The sequence below is a fragment of the Cibotium barometz genome, chromosome 27, assembly GCF_041138505.1.
Source record: "Cibotium barometz isolate CiBa-2024 chromosome 27, ASM4113850v1, whole genome shotgun sequence".
In the NCBI taxonomy this organism is placed as follows: Eukaryota; Viridiplantae; Streptophyta; class Polypodiopsida; order Cyatheales; family Cibotiaceae; genus Cibotium; species Cibotium barometz.
Genome location: NC_141072.1, coordinates 1,530,349 through 1,554,233, shown reverse-complemented (window position 1 = coordinate 1,554,233; position 23,885 = coordinate 1,530,349). Strand labels below are relative to the sequence as shown.

The 23,885-nt window shown below is 38.9% G+C and overlaps 1 protein-coding gene across 1 annotated transcript in view; it reads right to left on the bottom strand.

Annotated features, from left to right (window-relative positions):
• Positions 1 to 9,490, bottom strand: part of LOC147622985 (ribose-phosphate pyrophosphokinase 1-like) — an 82,828-nt gene extending 73,338 nt beyond the window's left edge. The window contains exon 1 of the mRNA XM_086821012.1: positions 9,134 to 9,490. Coding sequence (XP_086677138.1) covers positions 9,134 to 9,307 — 174 coding nt within the window. The 5' untranslated portion in view covers positions 9,308 to 9,490. The remainder of the gene's footprint in view (positions 1 to 9,133) is intronic.
• Positions 9,491 to 23,885: the final 14,395 nt, after the last annotated feature.

The following is a 23,885-nucleotide window of genomic DNA, read 5'->3' as shown; positions in this document are numbered from 1 at the left end:
AAATAGGAGAAAATAGATAAAAATACCAAATAAATGGTAGATCCCCAAAACAAAGATGCACAAATTCTAACACCCCCTATGCAACTCATACTGTGCAAGAGTCGAAAGAAGATAAGTTGAAGATGCAACCATGGACCCTCCAGCATCGCAAACACTAGAATCACCTCGGAGAGAGCACCCACCAACCTGTTTTCTCGAAACAAGATGCCACCACGAATAGCAAGGAACTTTTCTTGGCCACGAATTCCTACACAAGTGTGTAGTGAACCCAAGAATAGATGATGAGCTACTAGACACACCGCGCCCATAATCCCCAACAATGGACAGAACACATCACGTCCCAAAAGCCTCGAACAATGAACCTGGAACAGATCCAGTTCATAATCTCTGTTGTACACCAAAGATAACCGAGTCCTGCCAGATGTCTAAAGCTTAGAACTCCGAATCATGATCTCTATGCACCAGTAGGTGGAGCTGTAATCAGCCCCCTCTCCCGCCCACAAGCCTCTTCTAGCTAGAAGCATATAAGGTAGTCTTTGGCAGCCCTAGGCTGCCCATGAAAAGGTGGAACTCTTCCTACCTAACCTATTCTATGACCTAACACCCAAAGAGATGTCAAATAACAAGCACTGAGCCAAGTGCCTGCTTAAATAGGCCTTTGAAGAGCATGTGGACTGGCCGACGTGCTGTCGGCCAGGTCCTTGGACACAAGTAACCTCCTGCAGCCGACACCATCTACTAGATCTTCTATCTGCTGGCCAACAGGAACTTGGTCCATCCCACTGCCTTCCATACCTTTTACAGTTGCTGAAACTCCAAAATCTGTCCTTTATCCATCACCTTTCAGGGATTAGCACTTGGATTTGCATGTCCATGTGCATGCACATGACAAGGAGCATGTAGAAGACGCTTAGCAAAAGGATGAAAAGGCTCTAGGCCAGCCCTTGGTCTAACCTATGAGCCTTGGGCTTGTGGGCACCATGGGCCATACCTAAGAAGGCATACAATCCAGTCGGTGAGTTCAGAACTAGTCGGTCAGCAGGCAGACCACAAAAGCAAAGCAATGACATAAATTACAGCATTTAATGCTGATTTTCCTCAGTCGTGGGCTTTCTTATCTGGCCGACAGCTGCATAGATGAACCAACCAGCAACAAATCCCATATATAAGCTCCAACATTGTCTAAAATCATCTCATTCTTCATTCTATTCAGCAGTAGAAAATTGCAGGAATATGTGTGTCTAAGATTTCTGTCTTTTGCATACATCATTCTCAGCCCAAGCACCTTAGTGCTTCAGTCCCTAGGCAGCCCGAAGTTTGCTTAGCATTCAATCTCCCCCAATAGATCTGGGTATGCATAAAGCTCTTCGAAGTGGCTTCAAAGTTTTCTTCAACCCGTTTGATGGTTTAGTAGACGTTTGGTCTACATTGCCCTTGCATTTGGCATTCTCTGTCAATCATTCTCAGTAAGTTTTTCGGCATTGTCACAAAAGTTCTCCAAAGCAATAAAGCAAATACTCCTACTTGTGGGAGGGGGGCCTTAAGTTGGTAGATTGGGACCCAATCTGGTGTTGTCTCTGCATTCTCTCTCTCTACGGCTCTATCTCCTCTAAATTTAGATAAAAGTGGAAATCACAAAAGCCAATGATTCATCTAGCCAAGAAAAAGGAAACCACATAAAAAGCCTAAGAAATATATCCTCCCCATGGAGATGGATCTTCACTCCCTTTGCTATCTTGAGCTTGTGGATTCACATGAAATCTACACTTAACGGCGGTGAGAAAAGCGATTGACTTCAACAAAGTCACTATTTTGACCAAGAAAGTGGTCTATAAAAGTGACAAGGAGTCCGTGAGCTCCGAGCAAGCCAAGTTCTAGCAAGTTGCCAAAGGAAAAGAAGGAAGTAAAATTCAAAGATCTCACCAAGCCTCAAGAGAGGAAGATCTGAGGTGTAAGATTCCTCCCTCCGGCTTTTGAGGTGTGCAGGTGTAAGAACCTCCCCTTCTGATCTTATAATTATTCCCCTCTCTGAAATAAAAGAAAGATCATGTTTTACCCTATTTTGGCCTAGAGAGAGTTGTACATTATGAATATACTGAAAAATACAGCTATCTCTCCCTCGTCTCTCCATCTCTGCTTTGCATTTTGTATCTCTGTGTTCCTATGGAAAGCTGTTTAGGGCTGAAACTTCACAGAGCTTCCGCACATGTAACACTGATGGTGTCCCACATGCAGGTGCACAGTCCAAGGAGAGTAACGCAGCATGTGTCAAGACCTCCCGAAGCTGGTTGGTGTCAAGCAACGGGAGCGTTTCATGAGAGTCAATAGCCAGGGGCTGCCTGTTACGTGCATCCCGCACTTGGATGCCATGTAGACGTGTCTGTACAAAAGGTGCAAAACCTGGGGTGGAAAACTGGTCCCATGTGAGCCCAGTCCGGGACGAGTCAGCCAAGGTTCCACTTCAGTCGTCCGAGGTCACGTGTGCATTGTCCTGCACATGCGTCCAAGGTCAGGTGTGCAGTGTCCTGCACATGAAGCAGTGCCAATCCGCGCTGTGAGTCTCCCTCTGGAATGATGTCAATTGCTCTGTATGTTTGGTCTGTGACCAGATCTCAGACGACTGTGTAGAAGTAGGTATGCATAAGGTATGGGCACGGGGAAGACTATGAGCCATCCCAAGGGGGCCAAGAAGGCCCCAAGCCTTGCCCACCAGCCCTAGTGTGGGCTGGGCAGGCTGTCGGCCAGCCTAAGGGGCTGGCCAGGCAACCGACAAGGCCTTTGGGCCAGCCCAGCCAAGCAGCCAGGCCAAAGGGCTGCCCAGCAGCCAGTCGGCCAGTGCCCAGGGGCTGCCCAGCAGCCTGCGCAGGCCTGGACAGCAGCCCACAAGGCAGCCAGGGCAGTAGTGTGAACATGTGGGCTTATTTAGCATTAAATGCTATTTTTGCAAGTCGTGGAGGGAAAATATAGCCAGCCGATTGGATACATTAGGGGGTATAAATACCCAAGGCATAAATTAGTTCATTCATCTCATATTTCATCAAGGTGCTGAAGCTAACTCCAGGACCAAGACAGCCAAGGAGAAGCTAACACAAGGGTGAAGGATTGAACGTCAAGGGCAGAGGATTCTCCTCAGCCAAGAAGGTTCAGGTTCAGTCTTTTATTTTCAGTTTTGCATCATTCTAATAAAAGCAAATACACCATTCGTGGTGGTGCATGTGGTTAGATCTGTTTGGAGACCTGACCAATGCTGCCACCAAGTAATAGCTTCCCCCATGAATTGTGGAACCACCAGATGAACTGTCTTGAAAATCTACAATTTTAGCCAATGGAAAATATGCAACAGATTGATGTATAAATTGCGAGACTGCCCAATGATCACACTTACCACATACTTATTGAAATTCGGTTGAGCTCATATGACAGTGGTTGATGGAGTGGTTGAGGAGCTAGGAGACCAGGTGCCAACTTGGGAAAGGTTGCCATAAGACTCGATGTAGGGTTGCTAGCAACTGTTGGCGTGGCTTCTCGATCAAGCTTATATTAATACTCCAACACCACGTGTTCTACGCTTCAGCCTCCCTACGTTTGGCTTCAGCCTTCCTCTATCTATCGTTCCCCAACAAGTTCCCATCTTCTTTGTTGCTCCATGAAAGAGAACATGTGTTGAAAATTTAGACCTTGCTCTGTAAGCTACTCTTTCTTTTCTTTTGCTTCTTTTGCCTACTGTAGTTGTAGCCTGAGTAACCTGTTTTACTCCATTAGCTCTATAAGCTCTTGAAGGAATATATTTCCATTTCGCGAAAGCGTTTCTTATTTTCTTGCGTCTTCGTGGACACTTTGTTCTGCAATGGTGTCTTCGTGGACACTTTCTTCTACAGTGGTGTCTTCACGGACACGATCTTCTATAGTGTGCCTTCTTTGAAGCTTCTTTCTTTTTGGCAACACAGTGGCATGTAGAGAACTCCCAACAAATGTCACATGCACCCATGCACTAAGGTGCAAAGGGACACATTGGCTCATTATCAGTGCTATACTCACATAGAAATGGTACCTTTTAGGAACCTTTGTCGTCCGCCAGACCTTATTGTGAGCCCTAGTCCAGGGACATGGCATGAGCTACGTAGGTCATTCCAAGCCGTAGGTGTCAAAGTCTATCGCTTAACCCACTTGGAGAACAATCAAGCATGTAGGTTTACCCTAGCATTGCAAGCATTTAGAAGCATGTAGAAGATGCTTAGCAAAAGCATTAAAAGACTTTGGGCTTGCCTATGAGCTTGGGCTCGTGGGCACCATGGGCCACACCTAAGAAGGCATACAATCTAGTAAGCCAGATGAGAACCAGTGGGCCAGCCAGCCAGACCACAAAAGCAGAGTGATGACATCAACTACAACATTTAATGCTGATTTTCCTCAGTCGTGGGCTTTTTCACGTGGCCGGCAGCACCATAAATGTACCAACTATCAGCGGATCCCATATATAAGCAGCCTTCAGCCATTGTCTAAAATCATATCATTCTTCATTCTATTCAATAGTAGAAAATTGCAAGAATAGGTTTGTCTAAGACTTCTGTCTTTTGCATACATCATTCTCAGCCCAAGCACCTTAGTGGTTCCATCCCAAGTCTTTGCTTCAGCATTCGACCTTCCGTAGTGCATCTCCCTCAACAGATCTGTGTATGCATAAGGCTCTCTAAAGTGGCTTCAAGGTTTTCTCTAAGCCATTTGATGGTTCAGCAAACGTTTGGTCCACATCGTCCTTGCGTTTGGCATTCTCCATCAATCATTCTCAATAAGTTTTTTGCATTGTAATAGAAGTTTTCCAAAGTAATGAAGCAAATACTCCTGCTAGCAAGAGGGGACCCTTAAGTGGTAGAGGGGTTAAGTGGTAGATTGGGACTCAATCTGGTGTCGTCTCTGCATTCTGTCTCTCTTAATGTTGCACAATCATACCAGTTGCATGTTACATTGGTGTTAGAGCTTCTTGTTGTGAACCAACTTGACTACCTAAAGTGAGAGCAAGTCTGTGAATGGTAAAACTGAGGTTGGGAAAAACCACCCAGCCATTCACTATGTCAAGAGAAGAAGAAAGAAGTTTCAAAGAAGACATCACTACAAAAGAGTGTCCACACGACGACACCACTACTGAAGAAAGTGTCCACGAAGACACCGCTGCAGAAGAAAGTGTTAATAGTTAACAAAGACACAAGAAAAGAAGAAACGCTTCCGGAAAGCGCAAATATATTCCTTAAGGAGCTAATGGAGCAAAACAAGTTACTCAGGTTACAACTACAACATGCAAAAGAAGCAAAAGAAAGAGTAGCTTACAAAGCAAGGTCCCAAAAATGCTTCTTTCCATGAAGCAACAAAGAAGACGAGAACTTCCTGAGGAACAACAGACAAAGGAAGCCAAACACAAGGAAGCTGAAGATTGACACCAAGAAAAATGTGCGGTGTTGGAGTATCTATAAAAGCTCGATCGGGAAGCCATGCAACTCTAGCTTCAACAGTTGCTAGCAACCCTACAAGCGAGTCTTACGGCAACCCTTCCCAAGTTGGCACCTAGTCCTAGTTCCTCGACCACTCCATCAACCACTGTCATATGAGCTCAACTAAACTTCAATAAGTATGATGGTAAGAGTGATCATTCTCCAGTCACGCAATTTATTCATCAATTTGTTGCATATTTTCCGTTGGCTCAAGTTGTAGATCCTCAAGGCAAAGTCCATATGGCGGCTCCACATCTCATGGGAGAAGCCGTTACTTGGTGGCATCATTGGTGAGGTCTCCACACAGATCTAACCACAGGCACGTCTCATTACGTCTGGGATACTTTTGTGTCTAACCTATACGCTAGGTTCCTTCCACCCTATTGTTTGACCAATTTGAAGGATGAGTTTTACAAACTCTCCTAGAATGAGTCTCTTGTGTTGACATATTCAAACAAGGTCATAACCATGCCACAACAATTAGGGAAGTCGGACGACAAGAAGCTGAAATAGTTTCTCAGGGAGTTGGATACAAACATTAGGTTTCTTGTACAGAACTTCGAGCCTCGATCTTATCACCAAGCTTTGACTCTGGCTCAAAACCAAGAAATGATGAAGAACGGAGGCAAGTCCAAGCAAGTCGAGTCAAGTCCCAAACCCCAACAGTAGCAACAACGGTCTTCATCCTAGCCAAGTAAGAATACTCAGAACACTAAAAGACTGTAAGTACAATAAGTCTCAAAGCAACTCACGCAAAAAGAAAAACACAGAGGCCAAGCCTAAAAAGGTGCCTGAGAAGAAGGCCAAGGAGAGCATTACTTGAGTGCATTACTTGAGGTTATCTCCAACCAGATGAGAAAAAGTGGTACTAAGAAGAGAACCGTTGTTTTTTCTACCATCAAGTAGGCCATGGCAAGAAGGATTTGCACTAAGTGGCAAATTGAGAAAGCCACCAAAGCATCATCTTCTATAGTAGCCGCCAATGAGGCTACACCCACCTCTTCACCTTCAAACACGAATGTTGTTTAGCTATTACCCTCTTTGCATCTAGTACCCCAAGTGGTGTTTGATGATATGCACGAGGGTGAGGCTGAAAGACGAACAAAAGCTCTCATCCGTGCTTATGGCAAAGCAAAGGGACAATTGTCCATTGTCCTATTTGGCATGGGCAGCTTTGAGGATGCCATCTCTCCGCAGTTGGCTATGTAGTGTCACATAATTTAGTTGTGGACGGTTTCACACTTGGTCTCGGCACACACATCCTTCATAAAGCTCAACACTTTTGAGTTTAGTGTTCAAAAGGCCACATTCAAGCGAGATTTCATTGTTTTACCACTTCTGGGGTGTAACATGATTCTCGGCATCTCATGGTTCCACGAACATGCGTTCACTCCTGATTGGCAACAAGACCAAAGCAACAGGGGACGGGCGGGAAGGGGGCACAGGACGCAGGGACGCCGTCCCGAAACGCGGGGCACAGGGATGGCCATCCCGTCCACAAGGTGGCGTCCCCTCCCACGTCCCCAACAAGGGAACATGCATCTCGTGCCAAGGGACGAGGGGAGACTCGCCGGTGCGTAGTGACGGGGGACATTTTCAAAAAAATTGGACATTTTGCCCTTGCGTCTCTGGCCGGCCGCATCGTGTTATGCGTTTGTCTTCTGCAGCGCCCTTGCGCAGGCCAGCCTCCAAGCTTTGCAAGGCTCAAGCGGCAAGCCAGTTGTGCTGCAGCCTGCCCCTGCCCCCAGGCCAGAGTCTAGGGCCCAAGGGCCAAGGCCAGCACCAAGGCTCACCCCGCTGTTACCTGCACAGTGCCCTCTACCCTCTGCTATCAACGCCCAGCACTCGATTGATGAGTCTCTTCAATCTTGCCCGCAGCCCACGACACTAAAATACTGACAAAATATAACACCGTCCCAGGTCCCCGTCCCCTATTTTTGGCCGTCCCCGTCCCATGTTGCTATGAACAAGACACCTTCACAATTGTTGACAATTTACCTAAGCCATCATAATTTGTGGAGATAGGAGCATTCACAGAATCCCACTCATTTCACATGTCCAGACCCAAAGAGCTCTAAGAAAAGGAGTTGAGTGTGCGTTGGTTTATGTCCGCGCCCAATAGTTTGCTATTCAACCTACGACACGTTGACAAGCCTCCTTTCGAAGTTTCAAGACATCATGTCGAGGGACGGCCTCCCACCCATTCGTCTCGAGGATCATCGCATTGAGTTGGTCCCTCGCACAGAGCCACCAAGTAAGTTTCTATCACCTTTCTAAGGCATTGGAGGGCGAAGTGGAATGACAGTTTTCTCAGTTACACTGGGCTGGATTTATCCACCCATCATCCTCATTGTTACACCGGGCTGGATTTATCCACCCATCATCCTCATTGTTACATGCACCTTGCATTGGAGGGCGAAGTGGAATGACAGTTTTCTCAGTTACACCGGGCTGGATTTATCCACCCATCATCCTCATTGTTACATGCACCTTGCATTGGAGTGCTATGTGACACATTGGCTCTACATCAGTGCAATATTTCTACAGTAAGAATACCTTTTGAGGAATATTTTGTCGTATGTTGTGGCCTCATTGTGAGCCCCAAACCGGGACATGTCAGACACAAACCACGTAGGTCGGTCTCCAAATCTATAGAGCGTTTACATGTGTCAATCCTCTTACCCACTAGGAGAATTCATCAAATAGATAGATATATGTAGAATTCAACCCTAGCATTAGGTACTGCATTCGCAACCATCTTAGGGGCATATGCACATGGGCCAGCCCATAAGGTACCCCATCATGGGGGCTGCCTTGCATATGGGTCTATAAACCCTATGCCAACTCACATGAGCAGATCAGCCAGCATAGAGCTAGCATATTCAGCAGGTCAACCATCAACTAGCACCATGGAAGGCATGGGCAGCCAGTCGGCAGCATGTAGAGGCCTTCATAGAGTAGTCAGCCAGCATAACAAGCTTACAAGCAAAGACTTGCAAAAGCAGCAGTAGGCCAGCATAAAGGACAACATTGGGAATAATGTGCAGCATTTAATGCTAGCTAAAAGGCATTATTATGGTCCAACAAACAAGCCAACAGCATCAGTACAAACCGACCAGCAGCAAAATGCATATATAAGCAAGCACTTATTTCACAGCATAAATTATCCATCACAAATCAGCCTACAAGCAGTAAAAAAGCAGTGATGTGTGCCTAGAGCCTTCAGTCCTTGCGCATACAATCAGCATTCATAGACCAACCATGTCCAAGGGTGCTTCACAACACGATCTCATGAGAGCTTCCAAGACTTCCCCGCTCCCAAATAGTCATCCTAATCATTAAACAGTAGTGGGTTGTAAATCTGCAAACGACACCCTGCAGAGGTGGCTGCTTCGTGGCCTGGATTTGATGCGGACATGCAGCATCTATGTTGTCTATTACTTATGCACATGATGAGGGATAAATTTCAAGCTGGGCAAACAACAGCGAAAAGGGTGTTAATAATTCCTAATGCTGGGAAAAGAAAGCGTGCCTGTGTATGCGCACAAACATTTAAAGTCCCGCCGCCGCCCCCCCCCCCCCCCCCCCCCCCCCCCCCCCCCCGCCCCAAAAAAAAACTCTATTAGCAACACTTGCCATGCGGTTACCGTGGTTTGCTTGATGTTCCGATACAGAGTTCTGAAGCAGGTAGCGATGTCGTTATGTTTGAGGATGCCGTCATAAAAGTGCGACTTGAAAGAGGAATGGACATCCGCAGCTTGCACTCTCAAGCTGTGTCCATCCATAAGCAAGGGTAGCGTTAACGGACTGTTGGACACCATCTCTCTCTCTCTCTCTCTCTCTCTCTCTCTCTCTCTCTCTCTCTGTGCGTGTGCGCGCGCTCTTGCTGCTTGTGCAAAGCTACAGCGAAGTTGACACGCTACACCAACGCATCCCTCCTCTCGAAAAAGAACAAAGGAGAAGAAGGTGGAAGCTTTGCAAACGTCTTGCGATTTATGCTCAAACTTCAGATCGGTTTCAAATTAACGTTTCAAATGGCCTCATTTTTAATTTTTTTGGTGCTGCATATTATTCACTCGAACCTTAGACTTCGTCCCTTACGAAGTCTAAGGTAAATATTTAAAAATGATAATTTTTAAGGCTCTTCAACCACAAGGTTGGAAGGTATACGAATTCATGAAAGTTGCAAGAACAAGCAAATCGGATACCAGAAATTACATATTTAATTTGAAGAAATTAATAATCAAGAAACAAAGAGATTTGTAAAAATCACACATGTTATACATTTCAGAAGCTTACAAACGATGGCGGAGTAATTACATTTGTGGAGAAAGAAAAGACGACACTACACAAAACAAGCCTCTTCTTCTGTGAGGCCAACAAACTTACAGACTTCTGGGGGGAGAGGGATGAATTCATCTCCATCCACGACGGCTTTTTTAAATTTATATGCTCTCTCCCATACATATAGATAAGATGTGTTGTAGTCATGTGGTGATTGGTTTTCTTGATCATCATCAATAACTATTGGATTTGCTTGTGTCCCTAGTACAGTACTGTCGTTGCCAGGCATATTTTGGAGTCCATCGTCATCGTCACTTTCATCATCTTCAGAATCTCTGTTTGCTCTAGCATTGTTGGGATTGAAGTAATCTCTTCTATATCTATGCAATGGGTAAGGTGCAGCACTTTCATAACTTTCCACACTGCAGCAAATCTTTTTCTGCTCATACCCGAGCCAGTCTTTGGAATTATCCATGAGGTTGTCGTGTAGTACTCTCCAATACGAACAATTTTAAGAAGAGTTGTTGCAAATATGTGCCAAGCTTATTGGATATATAAGTATCCATGTAGACATATGCTCTTTCAAAAAGATTGACAAGGAATAAGCATACTTTGTTTTTTAAGTCAACTTGGCCATATAAAGCATATATCTGACGACCTCTAGTTATCTCATCAATAGATATGTTGTGCGGCGAGAAGAACTTAAAATGTGGTTTGTGCAAATCTTTTCATACCATAACCTACCATCCCTTCGAAGGTATGCATCTTAATCTACCTAAGTCCTCTGCACATAACTAATGCACCCTCAAGCTTAAATAAATCCCATCCCAAATATCTTTTTATAGTTTTTCCTATACTTATAAGGGATGGGAGCATCAAACTAACAACCATCTGAAAGTGCAAGTGGTGTAAGGTGCCACCTTTTTCAAGTGCAAAGAGACATTTTAAACACTTTATTTTGACAAATTCCTCCAAGGGCTCCCAACATGATAACTTAATATCTCCATTCCCAATAGCGATTGTGACGAATACTTTGAAGAGCCTACATTTTTTTGTCTGAGAGAAAAGAGGGAATTTTGTGTACAGAAGGCTCTGTATTTTCTTCGTTCTACATTGGTTTTTTCCCTTTAACGTCTTGCTTGTTGGATTCTTTAAAAAAGGTATGCAAGATAGCACCAAATTAAAAGATGAATTAATTGCGTATGTTGTTGCATGTCGTGGGTGCATACAATTGGAGAGAATGTAGGAGTGCATATGTCTGTGGTTGCATTTCGTGGGTGTGAGTGCATATATGCATGTGCTGGGTGTATACAATTGCAAAAAAGCATATTCAATTAATGAAAATATTATTTATTTTCTCTACTAGTTATTTGCAGAAAACAACGATGCAATGTATGCAATCCGAGACATGACACCAATAGAAAAAATAAATATAAGTTTCTTTTTTCTGTAGACATTACATTTAGCAACATTACAGTGTGTCATCTTCTTATAGCAAATTACACGACCGTTATTAAATACATATCGTAAAGACAAAAGAAACAAGTTCAGTAAACTCATATTATTATATTATATATGTTATGGGTGGATATTATATCGCAATTAATTGTGGTGTGCATATTATATCGCATATTTCTTATTCATAAAGTATGAACGAAACCTGACGATAAAGGGAAAAAAACCAAATTATCAGTCAAATATGCACCCATAATGAAGTTATTACACAAAAAAGATGCATGCAATGCTACGAGAATACATACCGGAAGACCTTGCTCTCTGTTTGATTGCATGCAGGTTATGAACTGAAGTAGGACCCTCCAGAGGAGTGACGATATGATTAACCAATGAAGCACCTTCTTGTCTGGGAACAATCGACGTAGTTGGCATCTCCAAAACTGTTGTTGCTCGTGGAAAGGTTGAAGTTGATGGACGAGGTTCATCGAAAGGAAAAGATGAAGGTCGATGAGCCACTTCCATGATATTAGTGATATCATGCATAGGCTTTCTTTTAGGAGTCATGACGATGAGCAGCAAGGGAGGAACTACCAAACAGCATAGCGACAGACAAATAAACAAGAGAGGAGACGATATCGTTAAATAGCAAAGAGGACCATAACTTGCCATATATAAATTATCGAGAAGGCGATCCACGTCCACATAAGCGAATCCGATCAGAAAAATCCAGATCAAAACTCCATACATGTTGGTATGGGAGGTTTGAAGAAGTCAGATCGACAAGAAACATCCAGCAAACGACCACCGCAAAATTTGCAAAAGTAGAAGGTAGCCACCACCAAAAGACCAACCAGAAATCAACATAATGCATGCGCCTAGAGGCATGGCGAACAGCGCATGCACGTAGCCCAAAAAAGAAGGAAAAGAACATTAAAAAAAACTTTGTGTAAAGGGAAATATACATGTAAGTAGAGAAATGCGGGAGAAATTAATAAATTAATTGAACCCACAAACATTGTGGGTGCATATTGGCCTCATTTTATTAGCCAAACAAAACAATGAGTAATCATTACTTGTAGACATCCAAATTCCTATTTAAAAATATATATATTGTTTATTTGATTTTTTAAACTAAATGTTGAGATTCAAGAGTTAATATGATGACATGGAATTGATGCGAACTTAAGGATGTGGTGCACTAACTTGTTAAATGATGCATTCTCATGGTTAATAAGAAAGCTAACTTTTTAAATCGATATGGGATTGATACAAACCAAGAAATATAATAGACAACTTTATGGAGTGATAGTTTAGCTAAGATAAGAGAAATTGATTGTGATTGCTCTCATTACTATGTAAACGTGGATGCTACCTAATAAAATTTTGAAAGTAATTGTCAAGAGTAAGGAAGATGCTCCAATTGTTGAATATAGAAGCTTCATATAGAATCCTTGAATAATAACGTTTTAAACAACATAAGTCGTCTATGAATCTAATCATTTTGATCATGCCAACACTTCTTTTGTGAATAAGTAAGTGAGAAAAGAAAAAGACCATACACAAGGTATGGCTGAGAGGTGGCACAAGTTTTCTCTTAAAACTATAATCATAGGGGAACATGCCATTCCCCCATTCTGGAGAATAACATTGTAGAATAGTAAATTAATCACAAAGCCATAAAGCAAATAATGAGGTACTTGCATTTTCCTTGCTCATTTTGCACTCATTTCACTAATGGCGTCAAGCTTTCCATGGTGTTCTATATTTTCTTTAGCTTTCTCCTCACTTATCTCATTCCTCTCATACTACAAAGGTCGTGCTTACTGATGACAAGCCCCTCAATAATGTGCCCATAGGGAGCTTAGTGCTAGATCCACCAAACCTATTATCCTTGAAAAAAGTCTTTGCAAATATTTTCATGCTTTACTAGTATTTTTATTTTTAGTTTTTATATATATGAGTTAGGTTGCTTCATTGTAAGTATTTGTTATATTTGAAGTAATGTAACTACTCATCGATTGCATGATTATCTTACCTATTTTCACGTAAATGAATTGGCATTTGCCATTGGGATGCAAAGTAATCATTGTTTATGCATGTTAATTATCATCGCATGTATGATTTACATTTGCACAATACGTACTCATTATAAGGGATTCTTGCTTCATCATTTTGTATGGAACTAGTCTTTGCAAAGCTTTTCATTTTAAGTATTACAATTTTGTGTTTTTATTTCTATGAAGTTTGACATGTAGTAATCCCTACGTAGGTATATTTTATTTGGTTTACTTGATGGTTATTACGGCATTTATTTTAATGCAATGATTTGGGGAGAAAGAGCACAACATAGAAGAGACACGGTGAGCAAGGTTGCATGGAAAAAAGATGTAGTATCTCTCTTGATTATTCATGTGAAGTGGGTAGACAATATGTGCATGCCAAGTAGGAAGACGTCAAGTGTTAATGGTAACCAAACTTTTTCAACACAAGAAAGAGTGATAAAGAAACTAGGATTTTCAATGCAAAAACATTTTTTAAAATTTTCTCTGTAATCAAGTGATGTTCCATTGAAAACCTTTATAATCCCACATTAGATTTAAGCACATTTTATATAATTGTGTTTCCTTTAACATCTTTAATTTTAAGTTTCTTATTTTGCAATGTACCTATAACATCTTTAACTTTAAGTTGCTTGTTTTTTGCAGTGCACCTTTACGTCATCTCATCCAAATGGAGTCCAATACAGTACTTTTAACGCTTTGTAAAATTATTTGTTGCAAATATATAACTATTATGAGTAGTTTTCATTTAGCTATTTGTTGATATGATATTTTTGCATATTTACATAAGCGGTTCTCCAAAATATAGTGAAGGATATCACTAATGAGGTTCAAGTAAATAGAGAAACTCTCAACAAAACTTTTGGGCATGAATGTTCTTAAAGAGATTTCACAAAACTACATGAATTCTTATACTCTTTCAAGCTACTTTGGAACATCTCTCTCTCTCTCTCTCTCTCTCTCTCTCTCTCTCTCTCTCTCTCTCTCTCTCTCTCTCTCTCGCTCTATATATATATATATATATATATATATATATATATATATATATATATAATGAGAAAAATGTTATTGTAAACTTCAATAATACATAGTAAATAGATCATCGATTTCCATTGTTATTTATTCATTTTACCCTCTTTGCAAAGTGTAGCTTGGAGAAGCATTATAGAAGTTATTGATCTATTAATAAAACACAATTCATTGCTTTTAATTTTCATTTAGCTTTGTGCATTGGACTACAAGTACCATTGTGTTTTAATTGTTTTAAAATTTAGCACTCATAAAAACTAATGGCTTCACAATCATCATGTCTTTTTATTATCTTTCAAAGGCTTTGAATTTTCATTTTAAAATTATATGGGTATAAGAAAAGAAATAGTAAATTTATTTTTAAAGGACTTACAATAAAAAGATATAGTTGCTCTTAATTTTTGGAAACGTTTTCTCTTAATTAATGTAGTAACTAGAATAATCTAAAATGAACTGAGTATAATCATACATTCTAATAATAAGAAAGAGATAATTATTAACATAGATTAATAATACCCAAATAGATAGAATAAGTATTCAAAATTCAATTCATTTTTTTAATAATGAAAATGAGGAAGTTAACAAAAGACATTGCTAATGTTATTAATTTAATCAATATAAACTATAATATTGAATTGATTGACCTGAGAGTTATACTTTATATTTTAATCACTAATGAGAGTTCTAATGTTATTAATTTAACCAATGCAAACTATGATATTGAATTAACTAACCTGAGAGTTGTACGTTATATTTTAATTACTAATGAGAGTTATAGTTCATAATTTAATCATTGAATCAACCTTTAAAAAAATAAAGAAGTTAAAAAAATAATTCAATCACAACCTACTTTATCTTCCACCAGTTTAACAAATTAAAGAAAGAAGCCACACTAATTAAAAAATAAAGTGGGAATTCCCAAAGATATGATAAAAAACCATGCATGAATATGGTACTATTGAATACAATAGGCATTTTAGGGGTTATGCTACCACATGTTAAAAAAATATGGTATTACCATGCATAAATATGGTAATACTCAATATAATAGTCATTCAGGGATTATGCTACCACATGTTAAAAAAATATGGTATTACCATGCATAAATATGGTAATACTCGATATAATAGTCATTCAGGGATTATGCTACCACATGTTAAAAAATATTTGCTAGGTACTACAAGGCTCAATGCTTGAATATTTTAAATCAATAATTTTTTTTGATAAAATTCTAACTCAATGTGCAAAAATACTTGCAAGGAATAAAATAACTCTTATGAGTTCTTTAAATATGTGTCACCTTGGTTAACCTATTTTGGGGTGTTACCACTATACTTCTATATCAAATGACAAAGATAGAGACACCAAAACCACATAGGATCAATCTATGAAGCAACACGGTCCAAATCTACAACTTGGATGTGAGTGCCTTGAAATGGTATGATGGAATATTATGGCAGTTCTCACTCCAAGAGACACCAAAAGCACATAGGATCAATCTATGAAGCAACAGGGTCCAAATCTACAGCTTGGATGTGAGCGCATTGAAATGGTCCAACTGAATATTACGATGATTTTCGCTCCAAGAGTGTGTGGCAACAACAAGCTCGAATGGATTCCCTCTGAATGTACTTCACACATATATTATGAGATTTAGCATTATATGAGCAATATACCACTTATGAGCCTTTGTTCGTCTGGCCACCACAATTTAAGCCATTTAATCTCATAATCCAACATACTCTCCCATTGTGCAATTTGAGTTTTACTCTAGTAAATCATGTTTCTAATCTTCTTCTCTAACACATACTAGTGAGTGTGTGAGTTGTGTAAGGTGAGAAGAGAGATAAGGACCCATAGTCCAATGTGACAGTGTGACAATGCTCGCACAAGATAGTGACGGAAACGGCTACCCAAATAAGTGTGGAGCTCTTGAAGTAGTGTGCTCGAGCTTGACCATTAGAAAGATCCCCACGACAGTTGTAGCGTACTAAGGTAATCTCTTGTAAATGTGTTTCTAGGAGAGGCCGAAAACGAGTAATAATATTTTTGGCATTGTGGGAGAAATCCTTCAGCTTTTTCCACTATTTGCTCTCTAAATCTACAAATATTGCCCATACTCTTTAGTAGTGGATTTCTACAAAAAAGGATTGGTTTGGTGGAGATTTGTGGTGATTCTAGTTACTTTTTTCTTTTTTCTTTTGGTCTTGAAAAGAATGAATTTTAGCTTAATTTGTTGTTTTTATTATATTTAGATTGATTTAGATGGTTCATTTAGCATCCACATAGGTTAATCTAGGCTTAGAATGTATCACTTACATTACATTAAGCATTAGGAAGCATTTTAGTAAAACTTTTACTCGCTTTTTGTATTTTTTTACATAAGACTTTAAATGCTAATTTTTACACTTCCAATGAGTTTTTTGTTGCATTTAAGTAGATTAGAGTGTTAGCTTAATTTTAGTTAGCTTTAGATGTTAATTTATTACACTTCTAATGAGTTTTTTGTTGTATTTGAGTGTTAGCATCTATTTTAGTTAACTTAATCATCAAAGAAAAGTTTAAAAAACCATTAAAAAACTCATAATTTTTTTAATAATTTTAATAATTATATTGGTTTTTAAATTAGAAAAGCGATTAGTGAAGAGAAAAGGTGAAAAAACCCAAAAATTAGAGGTTGTAGTGATTATTAGATAAATATGAGCTTAGAAAAAAGAGATTAGGAGTGCATAGAGTGTATGTTAATACATTAATGTACCAAATTAACACATAAAACTCACAAAACAAGAGAAGAGCCCATTATTAAGAGCTTAATTAATCTTTAAGTATTTATTAATTCACATATTAGGCAATGCATATGCTTATGTTTGAATTATTTGTTAATTAATCTTTAATTATTTATTAATTAATCTTTAATTATTTGTTAGTTAATCTTTAATTATTTATTAATTAATCTTTAATTATTTATTAATTAATATTTAATTATTTGTTAATTCACACATTAGATAGTGCACATGTCTTTGCAATTCAATGTTAAATCTAATGATGTGATTAATTATGTGAATTAACTAATGATTATTAATTAATTAAGACCCTTGATCAATCTAAAAGGAAAAATTTTAGTGAAAGGTTTAATCTTAGATTAATACCTATTCACTTTTTCTTAAAATTCATTAGTGGTTAATGTGCATTCAATGTGATGAAGCCTTAAGAGTTGGTTAGAATTCACTTTTGGGATTTATTTATGATGTGTAAGAGGTGTGTTAGGGTGTAAAGTGTTGACTTCCACTTACCTTTTTGGGAAGAAACCTCTTTTACTTCCTAATTTGAATTTCAAAACCACCCCCTCCACATAATTTGGATTCCAAAAACTACCATAAAAACATAGGGAAAAAAAATGCCTAGCCGATGACAGTCAAAAAAATCATATTGAAAAATCTCAATCATGTCAAAAAATCCCGATAATGTCACTAATTTTTTATTGCACCAAAAAATATGATCATGATCGTAAACTATTCACGCCTCAAAATCATGACCGTGACTATATAATCATGCCAAATTTTTTAACAAAAATTAGAGCATGTTTGTATGGCTATATAAATCTCCCCAACCGTGAGTCCGGTGAGAACGTGTTCTAGGGATCATCTTAAATATTTTTGTGGGCTCTTTAAATCTTTCCTTAAGTGGACCAAGCTAATTTCTATCGTTCTAGCCTCTGACCAACAGCCACAAAAGTTGACCTCCAAAAATTGAGGTAAAAAATGTGCTAAAAGCAATACAGTTTCAGACTAGTGTTTGAGCTACCAACTGCAAGAAATTTGACAAGGTGAGAGGAGCAAAGTTATAGTACTCCAAAAATACTTCAACTCATAGAAGCATTATTTGTAGAACACTTAAAAAGGGGCTACAAAAACTGAGTGTCATTTTGACATTTAAAAAAAACGTGTGTTGATGATTTGATAGCGATGGAAAATAGGTTTTGAGACCTCTTCTACCATTTAGAAAACTACTAGCGTGTGCACATTTTGAAAAAATATTTTTTAGGAGACATTCAAATCCATGAAAACGAGCCCTCTTTTAAGATAATAGGGGGTAGACCAAACATACAAAGGTCATTTTAGGCTACAAGGAAACCGAAAAACAAGAACAAAAAGCCAAATAACCAAAAAAGGAGAATGGTGGGGCCGTAGGGGCTCACCTAGAAGGGTTAAATGTGCCCATATCACAAGTACAACCCCCAATTATATTTGCTTTGTATTGGACCAACATTATGCCTCTAATTGTGCCACCATGTTATAAATCCTTTATGACACCAATCCCCATAGTGACTGGTCCAATGCTAAATGTAACAATGGGCCTGAATTTTTTGTAGCTACTTGGAGATGGTACCCCATAAACCTCGTAACCCCTTGATGCCCAAACTGTAATAATATTGAAGAAATGGAAGCTGCACGAGGATTCCAAAAGACATGTACATGACCCAAAGGAGTCATCTAGAGTCGTGTCCATAGAAATTTCAAGCTTATGGGCAAATATGATAAATCTACTAATCTTGTTCAATTTATGCAAATGTTTAAGCAATGATGTAAAGCATTTAGAAATCTAGATTGCCTTATCAAGGTGTGTGCAGTCAATCTATGCTTGATAAGTACGGCAAGTAGATGGTTCATCATGTTGATGCTTGTGATTAAGGTAAACTTTAAAACTCTAAAGAATCTCTTTCTCTCTCTCTCTCTCTCTCTCTCTCTCTCTCTCTCTCTCTCTCCCCCTTTCACTCTCCCACCCTCCCTCCCTCTCTCTCCTTGTCCCACCCTCTCTATGCATAATCTCTTCTTCCACCTCGTTTCTCTCTATCTCCCTCATCTTTACATGCATTTGCATAGCATTGCAAATGTGAGTGTATTTTCTACATTTGTATTTTTGCATTTGCATGACATGGACTGCTCTTTATTACCCAATTGCATGTCAATGCATGTATGTGCCATTACAATACATTGCATTGCATGGCATGGCATTGCATCTGGATGTTACTACATATACATGATGTCATTACATGGTACTCCACGCCCTTTGCATAGTGTTGCATGTCATTGCATGCCTTTATTATCCAATTTCATGCCTTTATTATCCAATTGCATATCAATGCATGTATGTGCCATTTGACAATACATTGCATTGCATGGTGTGGATTGCATCTAGATGTTATTACATGTGCATGTCATTTTACAATATATTGCATGTCACTGGCATAGTGTTGCATGTCATTGCATGTCTTTGAATGTGATTTCATATCATTTGAAGCCTTTTCATGTGATGGCATATCATTGATGTGAGTATAATTAACAAGGTGAATAATTTCAAGAATTATATATACAAGATAATTTCATTCTAGGTAAGATATCTACTATGCCTTGCGTAAAAAGCAATGAAGAATGTAAATTTAATAAGGTCAATAATTTTTCAATTATGATTGAGATCATGACCTAATTATTTGAGAGGAAGAGGGAGTGAGAGAAAGAGAGGGAGTGAGAGAGATAAGAACATGATAACATTACATCCTTAGGATAAAAAATATCGCTTTTAGTTTACAGATAAAACCAAGTTCATTCACATACATCTTCCAAATACAACTCTTCTATCATAATTGTTATTCAAAACATACAATAAACCAAGAAATTGACATAATTAATCAAAACAACAACAAATCTAAAATTTTCCAAGGCAATTAATACAAAAGACAAGGTGATCTATAGTTGAGACCACTTTATTCCAAAAAAGGTTATTACATGGGCTACTACAATCTAACATTGTTTAAAATTGAGAACATATCATAACTACTTATATAGATCCTACACCTATACACTTTTTTGGACTATATTCTTTAACTCCTCCCATAGAGGCTCCTCTATCTCTTCGGTAATATATCCGAAACTTTGCCAAGTGCTAATGGTGCTTCCAATCTTCATGTTCCACATGAACAAATCTCCAGAATCAATAGGCTCATCTGCTAGCATCTTCGTCCAAAAATTGCGGGCCTCTGTTGTGATTCTGAGATGTTCTGTCGTATCTCCGCCCGTTTTGTTGCATAAATCTTTGCAAACTCTTTTTAGAGTTTTCTTTAGAGTATAACTAGGGCCATTAGAAGAAGCCATTAGAGATGAACAAAAGGTTAGTTGATGTTTAAGGAAGAGAACGATAGTGAGGGAGAGAAATATGATGAGAGGGAGAGGGAGGCAACAAGATTTGGAAGTGAGGATTAGAGTAAGAGGCAGGGGTCAAATTTATAGATACACAAAGCAAAAAGTAAAAAGGTGCTTTGCATGGTTATCCACTAAATTTAGAAAAGTAGATGCATGGTTATCCACTTTATTTAAAAAGTAGATGCATGGTCATCCACTTTATTTAAAAAGTAGATGAATGGAATGAACATATATAAGCCATCGACATATAACTATATTAATTATCCTACTAAAACATTAAAAAAGCGAAAAGTAAATAGTCCTTGCTAGAGAATTGAGACAAAGGACATTTTATTATTGCAACATGAAGGATCTTTTCAAAACTACAGTACAATGTCATCAACAGTACTAGGTCCTTTTCACATTGTTCTCCTGCTGAACATTCTCACTAGGTCCTTCTTTTTTAGAGTGGGTTGATGTATAAACATATTATGGTTTGTATCTAACCCAAAGATACATAAATATACAAAATAAAGATGCTTGCATGCACAATATGGTCGTCTAGCACCTAACCTGATTTGAAAATCGGGACATGTGCATGATGGATTCTTTCCCATAGTCACCAGTTTATTATTCATTGTGTACTAGTGATTCCTCAATCTTAATTACAAACACTTCCATTTTCCTGACCTTAATGACTAAATGCTCAAAGACTGTAGTTATACTTGAAATTGCCGAATCTATTCTCTTGGTTTGCCATATTTGATATGCCACTTTTGTACCTTGTTTGATCGTTGGCTTACATCATTTTCTTCCTGACATTGTTCCTTTTGCAACACAAGCCCACCAGTCTCCAATGCTTGGATCTCATCCTCCATAGTCAGTTTTGTATCTTACCTCACTCGCCAAACAATCAGGGCTCTAGATGGTGTTACATACTCTCCAAGTATGATCCATGTTGTTGTTACAAAACCACATGAACTAACGCCTTTGCCCCCAGACCATTCTCTCATACCATAGAAAGAAGGAGCTAGAATACCTTACCTGCCCTTCTTGATACTCTTTTTGCACTTGCCATCTTGGCCACCTAACCATCCTTGGCAAGTTACCTTGCTATATAGAGATGTTCAACATATAGCCCACATTGAATCGTGTATGTCACCCTCCATAATTTCCTACACCTCTGCTTCAGTTATCTCTCCCTCTGCATTGTGTTGACCACCTGTAGCTAAAGGAATACTGGGTGGAAAGCTTAATCTCCTACTTTGTGTCTTGCATGGCTAGTTTTCTGTAACATACTCTGAACGATGTGATGAGTTATCTTCCTCAAGATTTATAACTGTGGGAACTGTGGGTTTTCGATGCCGACTAATAGTAATGTTATCACCAAAAAAGTTTGGTTACACGTGCATTGGTGTGCCACTCAATGCTTCCCCCACCACTAATCTGTTAGTGCTTGACGAACTTGGAGCTTTTGATGTTTTGGCCTTCTCCATTAACTTTGTTATTGCCTGCTCCGTGATATTTACCTTGCATGAATGCATGCTTCTTTGTGGATTGCAAGAGGGCATTAGCGAGGTCTAAAACAGCTACATCATATAAAGAGATGGTTCCCCTGAAACCCTCTCCTACTAACCAACTTGCATGTTTCATTTCTGCTAGATTGGTGGTCGGCATGTGTGGCATACAAGCATCGTCGACATCCTATAACAGGAGATTAAGTTAATTGGCAAGCTCCAATCGCATTCTATAACCAGATAGTTAACTTGACAATTCGGATTCAAAATACAAGCTATTCTTTTTAAAAACCAAGAAAATAATACTTACCTCTATAAGATATTTCCTCCGATGGGGATATCTAGTATGCCACCAACTAAGCCAACAATCCATGGTTTGCATCAATGACTTTATCGTTCATCCACCACGATCTAATGTGTATGTATTTTAAAAGTTTTTCTTCTTGACTCAATGCACAATGCCACTATAACGACATAGTTGCTTATGCTTTTCCTAAAAAATTCCTATAACTACATATTATTGTATTGTATGGATGTTGAAGCTTTGTTCCCAATGAAAAAGACACGAACGCTCATGACCTTCCAATATATTCTCTAGTCCATTATTATAGTTTGTCCTAATTGCCCTCTAGTTGGCTCCAGCCTCATCAGCCCATGAAGCCAAAAAAATATGGCTTGGAAAAGCCTTTTTGGACCATAACATTGTTAAACTTATCCCAGAAAAGCACTTGTGCCACTGTGTCCTCCTCTTTCATTTCGTAAGTTGCAATTATCTCATGAGCTCTTGTACAAGTTCTCTTATCTTTTGTAATGCTTGCCTTGATGTGCCCCTTTGCACCTTATGCAAATGTTTCCCTTGATGTATCATCAATCTCGACATATGTGGATCAGTAGTAGGCATACAATAGTACACCGTAGCACCACACAATCTTCTACATACAGGGTTGTTCTTGTAGTAACAACAAGCTAGTGATCCACATCCATCTGTATTTGGTGTGCCATTCATAGTTTTGCTTCCACACAAGGCATAAGTGCACTCAAATAAGCGTCCACAAGAACTCTTTCGTACAACTCTAGGAAACTTCACACGAGTCTCTGCAGATTTCACCCAACAATGGCCATCATGTGCTTGCTACATTCCTTGCATTGGAGAGGCTGAAGGATCACGTACATTTGGCAACTCAAAAGCCACATTACCATTATAAATTTGACAAATCTCTTCTACTTTCTCAATATGTGTGCTTGCTAATAACAATTTACGAACACCGGCATGAGATTCCTCACACAATAAATATTTGACCACACTCTTCTGAAGTGGTGCACCTGTGGGAAGAAACTCCTATTGTAAGGTTAATAATGACTTTTGTTGGGATCATTGCTATAGTGTTGCTTGACTCTTCTATTATTGGAATAACAAGGTATTCTATTGTTATATTTTTATTAAAGATATAACATTGTTCCTCTCCATCAGGTCTAGCTGACTGGATAAGTATAAGATGATCTACACCATCATCCTGGTTTGATTGCAAAAACTTTCAATCTAGAGTGGACATAATATTCCATCAAAATCATCAGTTTTAGTAATATAAAAATGACCCTGTATAGTTCTAACAATAGGATCACTCTCAAAACCTCCCACAAAAATGTGAAAAGAAGTGTTCATGGCAAGAAAAGCTCTTAGAAAACTAGCTCATAAACACACAAGCTCTCAGAAAACCAACTCATAAACACACAACAAACTAATGACAATGAATTCAAAATCTAAACACAAATTCTTTACATATTAAGAATTTTTTTAAAAATTATACTCATTTTTTAAAAAATGATCATTATAAATAATGTCATTAATACACAATATCTAAAATTCATTTTTAA